The sequence below is a fragment of the Haematobia irritans genome, chromosome 3, assembly GCF_050003625.1.
Source record: "Haematobia irritans isolate KBUSLIRL chromosome 3, ASM5000362v1, whole genome shotgun sequence".
In the NCBI taxonomy this organism is placed as follows: domain Eukaryota; kingdom Metazoa; phylum Arthropoda; class Insecta; order Diptera; family Muscidae; genus Haematobia; species Haematobia irritans.
Genome location: NC_134399.1, coordinates 3,955,769 through 3,971,178, shown reverse-complemented (window position 1 = coordinate 3,971,178; position 15,410 = coordinate 3,955,769). Strand labels below are relative to the sequence as shown.

At 20.6% G+C, this 15,410-nt stretch overlaps 1 protein-coding gene across 19 annotated transcripts in view; it reads right to left on the bottom strand.

The window, feature by feature from the left end:
* para (sodium voltage-gated channel paralytic) overlaps window positions 1-15,410 on the bottom strand; it is a 196,311-nt gene that overhangs the window by 41,187 nt on the left and 139,714 nt on the right. For 14 of the 19 annotated variants that reach the window (XM_075300893.1, XM_075300897.1, XM_075300895.1 and 11 more), the window contains 3 exons: window positions 14,847-15,332; window positions 13,175-13,348; window positions 2,539-2,661 (listed from right to left, as the gene is read on the bottom strand). In XM_075300893.1, coding sequence (XP_075157008.1) covers window positions 2,539-2,661; window positions 13,175-13,348; window positions 14,847-15,332 — 783 coding nt within the window. Of the gene's footprint in view, window positions 1-2,538; window positions 2,662-12,445; window positions 12,569-13,174; window positions 13,349-14,846; window positions 15,333-15,410 lie in introns of all 19 variants that reach the window. The other 5 variants (XM_075300892.1, XM_075300894.1, XM_075300910.1 and 2 more) reach the window with 1 other exon arrangement.

The following is a 15,410-nucleotide window of genomic DNA, read 5'->3' as shown; positions in this document are numbered from 1 at the left end:
AGTAATGATAAAACTAAATATGTATATTATAACATAATTTATTGTCTAAAGATCAGTGTCAGAAAATAATAGTAATGTATGGTATGTTACTAAATGATACCAATTTAGTTTATACAAATCCGCAAAAAAATAATCCAAAAAAAACTAAAGATTTTTTTTTCGCTTATAAGACTATGACACTTACAAATACTTAATTCATATAATTAGGCATTGGTGGTTTGGTTGCAATGTATTTATATCTAAGGGCTAGAGTTTTGCTAGGATATAGGATTTAAAGCATTTCAAAAATATAGTGAGGAATATGTGTTAATGGCGCCCAACGTAGCGTTAGAAATATTTCTGTAAACGGCGTTTCATAAGTATATTGGGACATGTATGAAAATGGCGCCCAACGTAGTGATAAAATTCTTTTTCTGTAAACAATATTAAGAATATTTGGCGTTCGATGTCTTGAAGATAAATGTATATACCAAATAGAATTAAAGTACATGGTCAAAATAAATACGTTTGCATCTTTTCGAGGAAAGGAATATCAATTTAGAAAAATTGATTCCAACCTAGAGAAAACCCATGGGGAAAGATCTAAAGTACACAGATCTAAAGTAAAAAACATTTTTAGCCTATAAACGGCCAACCATCTCACTTGTAGAACAATATATTTATGATATATATTTTTGTACGAGTAAAGTAAAATAATATTGGGGAAAATGGTGTTCAACGTAGCTGGCAAATGATCATATAATGAAGCTGATCCATTTTTGCCATTGGTGGCGGAGTCTTGACATCCGATTTGACGAAAATATGTTTATTGGGCACAGGTCAATTATGATCCATTAAAATATTAAACTAAAATATCTGAATCGATATGAGATTAATTGTACAACTAATCTTCTGTTTGTTCATATGTGTGTAAGATTTTTGTCATATTATTATAGAATCGTAGGCTTGAATTGGTTTGAGTGAAAGATTACATTTGCCAGCAGAAAATAGAAAAACTTGAAGTATTTATAGATTATAGGAATGTGTATTGTTCGATTGGCGGCTACATTTCAGCTTAGATGAGCAGACCTGATTGTCGGCGGCGACAGCCCAAAAATCGCCGGCAACGCAACTCGCCGTTTGCGTTCTCTGCATAGGAATGGATAGCTAATTGTTATATAGCTTCCGTCGTAAAGGAATAAAAAAACTTACTGATTTGGCGCCCAACGTAGTAACTGAATTTTTATTAAGAGAGCCAACAGATTATCACTCATATTTCAAAAAGTTAAATTTAATTTTCCCATATAAATTCCCTTGTGTCTCATTGAAATTGAATAGGAAGGAAAACAAACGATTCTATTTTCGATATAGTGTGAGATGAGGTTTTTTGAGAAAAGAAATGTAAAATTAGTAAAAACGGCAAGGTAGTTCTGTAATGGAAGAAATCGAAATATGGCATATAGGATGTCCCTTGTAATCTGGGAAAGTGAAGCTCAACGCAATTATCGGTATTTTCCACAAGAATCTATTCCACCGAAATTGTAATTATCTACTAATGGAGAAATTGGTATTATACATAAGACAATAATTGATTTTCTGGCGTCAAATGTCTAATTCATCTTTGCTAATTTTTATAATTTAAAAGGACATTATCTATTATTTGTAATTTTTATCTATAATTATGTTTTGAGTAGTAGAAGTGAGATTGTTAATGTTTTGAGGAATGTACATTTTTGGCGCCCAACGTAATATAATTTTTTTCCAATATTATCGAAGAAGCTTTGTTGGCGGCCTACAGAAATCGATTTTGAAAATCTCCTTGGCTATATCGGAGGAGAGTATACTTAATAATTTCTTGAGTTAAATGTGATATATGATGAATGTTCTTGAATAATAAAATTAATCAGTGTCAAAAATATGTCTTCCATGTCTCAGTGTGTTTTCAGATATTTTTGTTATGTTACGGTTATAAGCATTCTACTTTTTACTAAATTTCTATACTAAAGCATTCCATAATAATGATTTTTATTAAACTTAAATGCATTCAGTAAAATCAACCAACCAAATGTTATGGAAATTAATCAAAACATAACAAAATTCAAGAGTAAAGCATATCAAACAAAAATGAAGTCATGAATGGTTTACTTTTCTTATGAGATTGTAAAAAGGTCATTTCTAAGAAAAACGTTTCTAAACTATTTAGAAAAATAGGCATTGTTTTTAATGATGGCCAAGACTAAGTTTGAAAATAAAAAAGATATCTATATAAAAATGTTTAAAAAGTCATTGAACAATATCTCAACAAAATGTGTTAATATGAGAACAACTAAATTAAATTTTTATTTTTAGGGGATGATCTGAATGAACAAAATCTTGTTTTTGTTTGAAAATTGAAATGGACTGAATTACTAATTAAAAAAAATATGGTGGTTGGTTTTTTGTTTTAAGATGTAAGTATTTATATATAAAAAAAGATAAGTCCGTGATTTGATTTTTTGTTGACGATTTGATTTGTTTGATTACTGAAAATGTTATGGGATGTGTAAAGAAAGTACGTACCCTCATGCCCTGCATTCGGGACATGGCACGTAGTGGTCTCAGTGCTCTTAACGTTCGCATAGTCTTGAAGGCTTGTATACCACCAGCTCCAGCAAGTGAAGCAACGAAGTTGATAAGCGACACCTAGTTTGCCAAATGATTGTAGTTTCGTAAAAGTGGGAGGGGGAATTTTTCAATTTGTTTAGAATTTTAAGAAATTGTAGATTTTGAAAAAAGCAAATTTTGTTTTTTTGTATTGTATGTGAAATTTTGTTTAAAGTGAAGATTATATAAAAATATTTAGAATATAAGGAATCAAAGCGTCTTTTGTATGTGTTTGTTTGAAAATTTCCTTTGTTGTTTGATTAAAAGAAAAGACTTTGTCCTATAAGGAAGCATTTCTATTTGAAGATAAATATGGATGGTATCAATTTTTTCTCTCGCAGATTTAGCTAAAGTCTTCTTAAAAGTCATGTTAAGTTTTAGAAATTAAATTAAAGTCAATAATAAAATAAGAAGTAAAAAAATAAAAAAACCTAAAAATTTAACATATCAACATAACACAATACATTATAACATATATTGGTGATAATTTTATATGGAACATATAAGAAAAAAAAAACACATTTAGCATATTTCATATAAGAAATGGAAAACAAGCTCAGTTTAAATAAAGAGCTTTTTGAAGAAACCAATATCACAACATATTTTTTTTCTGTCGAAAATTGGATTCCCTAAAAAAAAGTACTTAACTCTAAACTTAATCTATAAAAAAATGTATAACCTAATGATAACTTAAAGTTATATATTTATTTGTATCCTTAGATCTATTATAAACAAATGCTTAGAAAATGATAAATAAAAAAAATATATGTTTTGATTTTGGGGATTTTTTTGTACAAACTTTAAATGTTTTGTTATTGTTCTAATATTTACATTCGATATTTGAGATAAACATAAGCAAAATAAGCATTTGTTTATTGCAGATCCTTATGTATAAAAATATTTTTGTTTATATAGATAAAATATATCTACTAGGTTGGTTTGTCTTAATTTTGACAAATTTTTGCTTTAACTTTGCTGCCGGACTCAATGGAGAAGTAGCTGTGTGGTCTTTTTTTCTTGGTTTATATAAAAATGGCCTTATTTGAGTAACTTCTGGGTCAAGCCTGGGTTTACAACATCGCTAACATTTTGTTTTTATATTTGGAATATTTTGTCAATTGTATTTTTTGTTTTATAAGTATGAGTTTTGTTCATGAGGAAACTAGAAAAAGTGAATTTGTATTTCGAATTTTGTAAATTGCCCAAGACCAAGCGATATTTTCTTAAATAATTCTTTGAATTTCTCTTTTTCATATGTTAGGAGTTTTTCATAAGTAAAACACTGCCACCACTGCGCAGGCGTATTAAAATTTTCGATTTTTTTTCGAAAGGGATTTTTATGCTGATTAAATTACAATCAATCTTTTCATAAACCTCTTCAAGGTCGGGGTCGGGGAGAGTTATAGGGAATTTCGATTATATTCAAAAAACTTTCTTCAAATTTTCTTTGTTGTTTCTTTTGGAAATATTTTACAGTGGATTTGGTTTTACTTGCAAACTTCTCTCAAGAGATATATTGTTAAAAATGTGGTGCTTGGGATTTCATACTTGGTCCTTGGTATTACAAAACAAAAATTTTGTACAATTTGGACCTTGGGTGATACAGGCTATCATCTGTTAAAAGGGTATTTACTGATCTAATTTCATTTGATTTAGTTCTTTGGAGCGTGTATATTATTGAGTTTCTCATACTTGTATGAAGGCAAAAAGCCCGAATAATGGTACTAAAGTTACTAAATTAAAGGTCTATGGAAAAGTTACAATGATTTTGGGGAAGATAGTTAGAAGGCGGAGGAGAGAAACCAGCTACTTTTCTTTTTTTTAACTTTTAAGGCTACTTAAATTATTTTTTACAAGTTTTGTTTTTTGTACTCATTTATTGATCTAATTGAATTTCAAAACTAAACTCTCAAACTAAAGTGTATGAGAGAACAAGTGTAAATTCAATATTTTTCTATATTAAATTTCTAAGCTCTTCAATAGAAGAGAGTTAATAGAAATCAAAGACTAAGCAAAAATTTGTTTACATCATTAGTTTCTCTATCGTTTTAAGTTTCTAAAACTAAATGTTATTAACTATATTTATAAATATATCATCTACTTACTAAAATAAATCCTAAGAACTCTTATACTTTATACAAACAATACTACTTTGCTACATAAAACATTTTAATTTTCTGTATACACTTTACAACTATTTGTATTTTGTATTTTACAACATATATAGCAACAATTTATTTATTATGTTTTTTTTTACAAAGCTGAAGCAACAACAAACACTAGAATATATATTGGAAAATAAGAAAAGTATATTATACTAATAATATATGTAATTTTTTTTACATACATCTAACTTCAGCATTTTATAATGTACAATAATTTCAATTTCAATAGTTTCATTATATGAAATTCGCTCACGTTGTTGGAATTGTAAATAGAACCACATAAATTATATAATAGTAAGAAGAATTAGTACAGATTTGAATTTTATGGTTTAAATATTTTGGTTTTATTTAAAATTCCTAACAACGTAATATTAAGTACAGCCTATGGATGAAGTGAAACATTCTTTCATACTAATGGAGTAGAGATTTTTTATATATAGTTTTTGTGAAATTTTTAGGAGATGAGCTCATTTGAACACCTAATACAAAGTGTAAGTTAATTAATTTAATTCAAATTCACATTCAATTGAGTTAAATAAAATTAAAGGTGCTAAAAAATATTGAAATGAAATCAAATGAAATTTGATTAGTTTAATTGAAATTCAATTAAATTAAATTTTAAGAAAAATATTATTATATAAAATTAAATCTCTCAAAGTATACAATTATATTTATAATTTTATTGTAAATGTAATTGATCAATAAATAAATAAATTAAATTATATTATTGGTTTGACTCATGTTTAGTTATTTTATTTACTTTTATCTTATTTTGCCTATTTTATTTTGTTTTATGTTATTTTATTTTATGTTATTTAATTTTATTTCATATTATTATATTTTATTTTACTTTATTTTATTTTGTTTTATTTTATTTTATTTTACTTTCTTTAAATTTAATTTATTTTATTTTATTATTTTATTTTGTTTTATTTTATTTTATTTTATTTTATTTTATTTTATTTTATTTTATTTTATTTTATTCTATTTTATTTTATTTTATTTTATTTTATTTTATTTTATTTTATTTTATTTTATTTTATTTTATTCTATTTCTTATATTATTTTAATTTATTTTTTATTTTATTTGTCTTAATCTTAATTTTCAGTTTATTTAATTTTAGTTTTTTTGTAAGTTAAATTTTGTTTTATTATATTTCATTAAGTTGGTTTTTATTTATTTTGTAGGTGAATTGAATTTAATAATAAATTTTAAGAAAAATATTTTTAAATAAAATTAAATCTCTCAAAGCATACAATTATATTTATAATTTTATTGTAAATGTAATTGATCAATAAATAAATAAATAAAATTATATTATTGGCTTGACTCATGTTTAGTTATTTTATTTACTTTTTTCTTATTTTGCCTATTTTATTTTGATTTATGTTATTTTATTTTATGTTATTTAATTTTATTTCATATTATTATATTTTATTTTATTTTATTCTATTTCTTATATTATTTTAATTTATTTTTTTATTTTTATTTTTTAATCTTAATTTTCAGTTTATTTAATTTTCGTTTTTTGGAAGTTAAATTTTGTTTTATTTTATTATATCTCATTAAGTTGGTTTTTATTTATTTTGTAGGTGAATTGAATTTAATAATAAATTTTAAGAAAAATATTATTAAATAAAAATAAATCTCTCAAAGCATACAATTATATTTATAATTTTATTGTAAATGTAATTGATCAATAAATAAATAAATTAAATTATATTATTGGTTTGACTCATGTTTAGTTATTTTATTTACTTTTATCTTATTTTGCCTATTTTATTTTGTTTTATGTTATTTTATTTTATGTTATTTAATTTTATTTCATATTATTATATTTTATTTTACTTTATTTTATTTTGTTTTATTTTATTTTATTTTACTTTCTTTAAATTTAATTTATTTTATTATTTTATTTTGTTTTATTTTATTTTATTTTATTTTATTTTATTTTATTTTATTTTATTCTATTCTATTTTATTTTATTTTATTTTATTTTATTTTATTCTATTTCTTATATTATTTTAATTTATTTTTTTATTTTATTTGTCTTAATCTTAATTTTCAGTTTATTTAATTTTAGTTTTTTGTAAGTTAAATTTTGTTTTATTATATTTCATTAAGTTGGTTTTTATTTATTTTGTAGGTGAATTGAATTTAATAATAAATTTTAAGAAAAATATTTTTAAATAAAATTAAATCTCTCAAAGCATACAATTATATTTATAATTTTATTGTAAATGTAATTGATCAATAAATAAATAAATTAAATTATATTATTGGCTTGACTCATGTTTAGTTATTTTATTTACTTTTTTCTTATTTTGCCTATTTTATTTTGATTTATGTTATTTTATTTTATGTTATTTAATTTTATTTCATATTATTATATTTTATTTTATTTTATTCTATTTCTTATATTATTTTAATTTATTTTTTTATTTTTATTTTTTAATCTTAATTTTCAGTTTATTTAATTTTCGTTTTTTGGAAGTTAAATTTTGTTTTATTTTATTATATCTCATTAAGTTGGTTTTTATTTATTTTGTAGGTGAATTGAATTTAATAATAAATTTTAAGAAAAATATTATTAAATAAAAATAAATCTCTCAAAGCATACAATTATATTTATAATTTTATTGTAAATGTAATTGATCAATAAATAAATAAATTAAATTATATTATTGGCTTGACTCATGTTTAGTTATTTTATTTACTTTTATCTTATTTTGCCTATTTTATTTTGTTTTATGTTATTTTATTTTATGTTATTTAATTTTATTTCATATTATTATATTTTATTTTACTTTATTTTATTTTGTTTTATTTTATTTTATTTTACTTTCTTTAAATTTAATTTATTTTATTTTATTATTTTATTTTGTTTTATTTTATTTTATTTTATTTTATTTTATTTTATTTTATTTTATTTTATTTTATTTTATTTTATTTTATTTTATTTTATTTTATTTTATTTTATTCTATTTTATTTTATTTTATTTTATTTTATTTTATTTTATTTTATTTTATTTTATTTTATTTTATTCTATTTCTTATATTATTTTAATTTATTTTTTTATTTTATTTGTCTTAATCTTAATTTTCAGTTTATTTAATTTTAGTTTTTTTGTAAGTTAAATTTTGTTTTATTATATTTCATTAAGTTGGTTTTTATTTATTTTGTAGGTGAATTGAATTTAATAATAAATTTTAAGAAAAATATTTTTAAATAAAATTAAATCTCTCAAAGCATACAATTATATTTATAATTTTATTGTAAATGTAATTGATCAATAAATAAATAAATTAAATTATATTATTGGCTTGACTCATGTTTAGTTATTTTATTTACTTTTTTCTTATTTTGCCTATTTTATTTTGATTTATGTTATTTTATTTTATGTTATTTAATTTTATTTCATATTATTATATTTTATTTTATTTTATTCTATTTCTTATATTATTTTAATTTATTTTTTTATTTTTATTTTTTAATCTTAATTTTCAGTTTATTTAATTTTCGTTTTTTGGAAGTTAAATTTTGTTTTATTTTATTATATCTCATTAAGTTGGTTTTTATTTATTTTGTAGGTGAATTGAATTTAATAATAAATTTTAAGAAAAATATTATTAAATAAAAATAAATCTCTCAAAGCATACAATTATATTTATAATTTTATTGTAAATGTAATTGATCAATAAATAAATAAATTAAATTATATTATTGGCTTGACTCATGTTTAGTTATTTTATTTATTTTTATTTTTATTTTATTTTGTTTATTTTATTTTGTTTTATGTTATTTTATGTTATTTAATTTTATTTCATATTATTATATTTAATTTTATTTTATTTTACTTTATTTAAATTTAATTTATTTTATTTTATTTTGTTTTGTTTTATTTTATTTTATTTTGTTTTATTTTACTTTACTTTACTTTATTTTATTTTACTTAATTTAATTCTATTTCTTATATTATTTTAATTTATTTTTTATTTTATTTTGTTTTATTTGTCTTAATCTTAACTTAATTATATTTAATTTTATTTTATTTAATTTTATTTTATTTTATTTTATTTTATTTTATTTTATTTTATTTTATTTTATTTTACTTTACTTTATTTAAATTTAATTTAATTTAATTTAATTTAATTTAATTTAATTTAATTTAATTTAATTTAATTTAATTTAATTTAATTTAATTTAATTTAATTTAATTTAATTTAATTTAATTTAATTTAATTTAATTTAATTTAATTTAATTTAATTTAATTTAATTTAATTTAATTTAATTTAATTTAATTTAATTTAATTTAATTTAATTTAATTTAATTTAATTTAATTTAATTTAATTTAATTTAATTTAATTTAATTTAATTTAATTTAATTTAATTTAATTTAATTTAATTTAATTTAATTTAATTTAATTTAATTTAATTTAATTTAATTTAATTTAATTTAATTTAATTTAATTTAATTTAATTTAATTTAATTTAATTTAATTTAATTTAATTTAATTTAATTTAATTTAATTTAATTTAATTTAATTTAATTTAATTTAATTTAATTTAATTTAATTTAATTTAATTTAATTTAATTTAATTTAATTTAATTTAATTTAATTTAATTTAATTTAATTTAATTTAATTTAATTTAATTTAATTTAATTTAATTTAATTTAATTTAATTTAATTTAATTTAATTTAATTTAATTTAATTTAATTTAATTTAATTTAATTTAATTTAATTTAATTTAATTTAATTTAATTTAATTTAATTTAATTTAATTTAATTTAATTTAATTTAATTTAATTTAATTTAATTTAATTTAATTTAATTTAATTTAATTTAATTTAATTTAATTTAATTTAATTTAATTTAATTTAATTTAATTTAATTTAATTTAATTTAATTTAATTTAATTTAATTTAATTTAATTTAATTTAATTTAATTTAATTTAATTTAATTTAATTTAATTTAATTTAATTTAATTTAATTTAATTTAATTTAATTTAATTTAATTTAATTTAATTTAATTTAATTTAATTTAATTTAATTTAATTTAATTTAATTTAATTTAATTTAATTTAATTTAATTTAATTTAATTTAATTTAATTTAATTTAATTTAATTTAATTTAATTTAATTTAATTTAATTTAATTTAATTTAATTTAATTTAATTTAATTTAATTTAATTTAATTTAATTTAATTTAATTTAATTTAATTTAATTTAATTTAATTTAATTTAATTTAATTTAATTTAATTTAATTTAATTTAATTTAATTTAATTTAATTTAATTTAATTTAATTTAATTTAATTTAATTTAATTTAATTTAATTTAATTTATTTTGTTTTGTTTTGTTTTATTTTATTTTATTTTATTTTATTTTATTTTATTTTATTTTATTTTATTTTATTTTATTTTATTTCATTTTACTTTATTTTATTTTATTATTTTAATTTATTTTTTTTATTTTATTTTGTTTTATTTGTCTTAATCTTAATTTTCAGTTTATTTAATTTTAGTTTTTTTTTTTGTAATTTAAATTTTGGTTTATTTTATTATTTTTCATTAAGTTGGTTTTTATTTATTTTTTAGGTGAATTGAATTTAATTAGATTAGTGAAAATATTAATTTCGTTATTTTACAAATTATAAACATTTAAGTTTAAACAATTTGATGTGTTCTCCATGAAATTAATTTAATTTATTTTATTTTGTGTTTTATGAACTTTATTTTGAGTAACTTTTAATATTTTTATATTTGTTCATATGCTTTTTATATTTAAAACAAAAATTTTAATTTAATTAAAATCAATTCACTGTAAATAAGTAAAACCGATTGATTTTTATTTAATAAATTTTGGTTAAGTTAAATTTATTTTAAAATTTAGAATTTAATAAAACTTTAATAGTGTAATTTTATTTTATATTTTTATACTTTTTATTTTATTTTTTTTTATACCTATTTACTTTATTTAAAATAATTTAAATTCATTTTAAATAATATGGTTTAGTTTGATACTATTTTGCTTATATATGTTTTTGTTTTAATTTAATTTATTTTAATTTACTTTATTAGTTATGATTTAGTTAAGTTAAATTTAATTTTATTAATTACTATATTCAATGTAACTTTAATTTTTTTTGAATGAGAATAATTTAGTTTTGAAGTTTTGAAACTTGAACAAACAATTTGGTCATAGGACAAATTTCAAACATAGAGAATAATTTAATTTTGGTGTCATTATTTGAGTTGATATATAACTCTTTCATTAGTACTTTTTATTAATTTAAGTTCATTTTAATTTATTTGGTTTAGTTCGATTTAATTTCGCTTAATTATGGTTTGGTTTTACTTATTTTACTTTATTTAGGTTCATTTAATGGCTCATCCTTTTAAATATTTCACATTATTATTTTGCTATTGGATGAAAACCCACAGTTTGTATTTCTCAATTCCCATTTTGTGTTTGTTAAGAGAGAAACTCTACAGAAAAAGATAAGAAAGAAATCTTGCCACACCATATACACAATTTTTCTTTGTAACAAATGCTTAGAATAAGAAAATTTAAGGTAATTATTTTCACAATAATTCGGAGGGGAAGGGATTGTTAGGCAATACAGTGGTATGCATTATTGGACATTTAAAATTTCTTTATTCAATGAGGAGTTTACATTGAAACATATATAAAGAGAATTGAAGAGAAACATGTAAGCACCTTACATTAAAGAGATAGAAGTTAAGAGAAGGTTTTAAGTTGAGTTTCTTAATTTTGTTGTATACGTTAAACACTTAGCATAGAAATTAATTATGTATATGTATAGAAGTCAGTGTGTTTAGTATATCCGTATGTATTTTATTACAAAGTTATTAGTAGGTCTAACGTGTTGTGTACGTTAAATGTATGTCATTGTATTTGTGGTGAAATTCTCAATGTTTTTAAGAAGTATGATTAACTATAGAAACTCCAATATTTTCGTTATAATCATTACAGGGATTATATTTCGGAATGACAGTAAGGTCCGGCGGGTCAAGTCTTATGAGCCCTCCACCATGGATTTTTATTATATAAGGTTACTGCAAAAAAACATTCATAATCGGAAAATCGGAGTAAAATTTTCGGCACATGTATTTGGTTGTCTTGAAATAGATGCGGTTATTCGGGTTAAAACCATTAGGATTAAAATGTTTCCAAAATCTAATTAAAATTGTGGCTGCAAAAATATATTTGAGAGATTGATCAATGAAAGCAGCGTGATATTAGCGTATTATCAAATTGACATTATTTGCAACAATATTTGGTAAATGAAGCCATAATAATTTTGAAGTATACCCCAAATTAGTATTGTTTAGTCGAGTCCTTGATATTTTTTGCAGATTGTTTGTATTAGTTCAGTGTTAGTAAGTTTAAGTTGGTCCATAGTGTAAATTATCCATTTATTAGCAATAACACCAACACAAATATGATGTTAAGGTGGCAATACAACATTTAAACAAATTCTTATTTTTTTTTTTTTGGGAGATTAGTTAAGATTAGTTTCTTGGATGGAGGAAAGAAGAATACATAGTTTTTTTTTGTTGTTGTTGAATATTAGACAGAGCCTGAGATGGAGCTAGATATTTTATGCTTATTGTTGATTTACTTACTTTCATACCCTCCCATCTAGAGACAGCACGTAAAGGCCTTAAGGCACGGAGCGTGCGCATAGATCTAAAAACGGCTATGTCATTTAAGCCGGACCAAACAGCGACCAAATTTATAAGCGATAGCTAAGTATACGGGTATTAAATCAATACAAAATCAGTTAAGGGTTACTAAGAGTATGGCTTTGTTTTTTTTGTATATAAATATAGAATACATAACTCTATTTGTTTATAAAATATATATTAATAAATATATCAATCTAATAAGTGGCTATAATTTGTTGAATATCTAGATATATAAATTTGTGATATATATATATATATTCTTTTACTTTTGTATTACTTTTAACATTAACTAAACTTAGCTATTATTTATATAATAATGGTTATTAAATCCATTAAATATATAACTGAATATTTAAACATTAACTAAGATTTAACTAAAACCAATAGAAAATTATCTAAAAACTTAAAAGTTTGTAACCATAAAAACAAAAACTAAAATAAATAATTATAATACAAATAAAATATTTATTACAATTATGTCTCAGAACGTCCATTTTTATTTTGACAAACTTCAAGTCCTTATAGTCAGGTTTTTGTGTTTTTGATAAATTTTGTGTAAGGTTTTCATTTTTTTTTTCAATTTTTTTTGTTTAGTTTAAGGTTAGTGTAGGTGGTTTAAGAGTGTTTGAAAAAGTTTTCTAGTAACTGGCAAACGTTTGAACTTACCATTACAATCACAAAATCAAGCCAACACCAGGCATTGGTAAAGTAAACTTTAAAACCCAATGCCAACCATTTGATTAACATCTCCAGGAAGAATATCACCGTGAATATCCTATCCATATAATACAAGATATCCTGCATAACGGGTCTATCAGGTAAATGAACATCTTCTAAGGCCTAGATTTGAAGACAAAAAGGAGAAAAGAATTCCAAAAAAGGAAAAGTTTAGTTTAGTCCATTCAAAAAAACAAAAATCTAAGACAACACACAAAAATTACAACATCTATAGCAACATGGAACTTTAACTTAGTTTCGTTTTTTGGTTTTTGTTTTAAGGACAAAAGGCAACTTCGTAACGCTATGGTGTTAAACTTTTTAAAGAAAAATTTTCAAAGAAATTGAAGACAAAATTATTGAAGCTTTTTTTTTGGGGAGGCTAAGTTTTGCTTAAAGCTTTTAAGCATAATAAGCAAAATTACAGGATACACGTTAGCAAATCAGGCATACAAAATCCAAAACACTCTGGATAACCCAAGACTGAAAGAAAGTTTATAACATTGAAAAAAATTCGGTTTTAATCGATGATGATTCATTTAATTTTTTGTTTTCTAAAATAATTACCTGTTAATAATATTTTTTTTAAATAATATAATTTTTTATAATAAATTTTACTAATTAACTTAAATATTTGACACACAATTAAAATAAATTTAATTTAATTAAATTCATTTCATATTATAATTTCTTGAGGCTGCAAAAAACTAAAACAAAATTAAAATTAAATTGTTTTAAAAAATATATTTTTTTATGACACGTAATAAAAATTTAATTAAATTGAATCAAGTGAATTAAATTATAATAATCACTTGAAATAATTTAAATATATTTATATAAATTGAATTAAAATAAATTTAATTAAATTATATTAATTTAGTACAAAAAATTCTTTGAAGGTGCAAAAAAATCAATTGAATCAATTATTTTTTTTTTAATTGTTTAAATTAAAAAAAAATTATTAATATATCATAATTAAAACGGAAATATTTTCAGTGCCAAAAAGATAAAATAAATTTAATTAAATTATATTAATTTAGTACAAAAAATTCTTTGAAGGTGCAAAAAAAAAAATCAATTGAATCAATTAATTTTTTTTAATTGTTTAAACTAAAAAAAAATTATTAATATATCATAATTAAAACGGAAATATTTTCAGTGCCAAGAAGATTCCTTTCAATCTTCGGTGTCCAGATTTTACAAATAATTTTTTTGGGTGTTTTTTCAAATGATTTTGTAAGCCCGATAGTAACGCTTTTGTGGCATTTGTGTGTCTCTTTTTTTACAAAGGACATTCTTTTTTGTTTGATTGATTTCTATAAGCGGAAATCATAAGCAAATAAAATAGAATGTGTAAATGTTTTGGTGTTTGTTTTTTTTTTTTACAAAAGGTTTTTAAGCCAACAACTAAAATTTCTAAATATTTTTTTGCTAAAATTTCAAAAAGGTCATACAACTTTGGTACAGTTTTTTTCTTTTTTGGAAACTACTTTGATATTTACAAAGCGTTTTTTTTTTCGTTATAAATATTGTTAACAACAATTAGTGAACATTTTTTTGTAAGAAACTCTCTGGTGAACATTTAGGATATTAACCAGAAGATCTTACGTGAAAAACTTACCAAAGCTAAGCTACTCATTAAAATCATAGTGATAACTGCTGTTTCAAAATATTTATTTTCAATTAATTGAAAAGTTTTCAGTCGTAAATTGCCCCATCCTTGCCAAAACGGCGAATCTTCATCGCCGGCTAAGATTGGAAACTTCTTATAGTATGAATCGGGGAAACAGTCGGCTGGATAATCGTCGATTATCTCATCGTCGTTCTGGGCATGAATGATAATGTCACCATCCAGCTGGCCCTCATCGCCTTCGCCCTCTTCATCCAGCTCCTCGTCGAGGCCAAGATCCTCTTTGCTGACATCGCGTTTTTCTTCGCCCTCAATGGTTTCGGCGCTGCCTTTGTGGCTTTCATCCTTGAATGGTCGATTCTTATGGCTACCATATGAGTTAATGCTGGCAGTGTCATCGTCCTGTATGGACAAACCTCTATGGTTTAGCTCATGTTCCAGTCTATTGTCTTGGTGGTTTATTGAGTTTCCAATCATCTGATGGTGGCCAAAAAGCAACACAGAAAATGTTATGAAATTCGCAAGATCATGTGGAGGAGCTTAAAATCCCTCCCC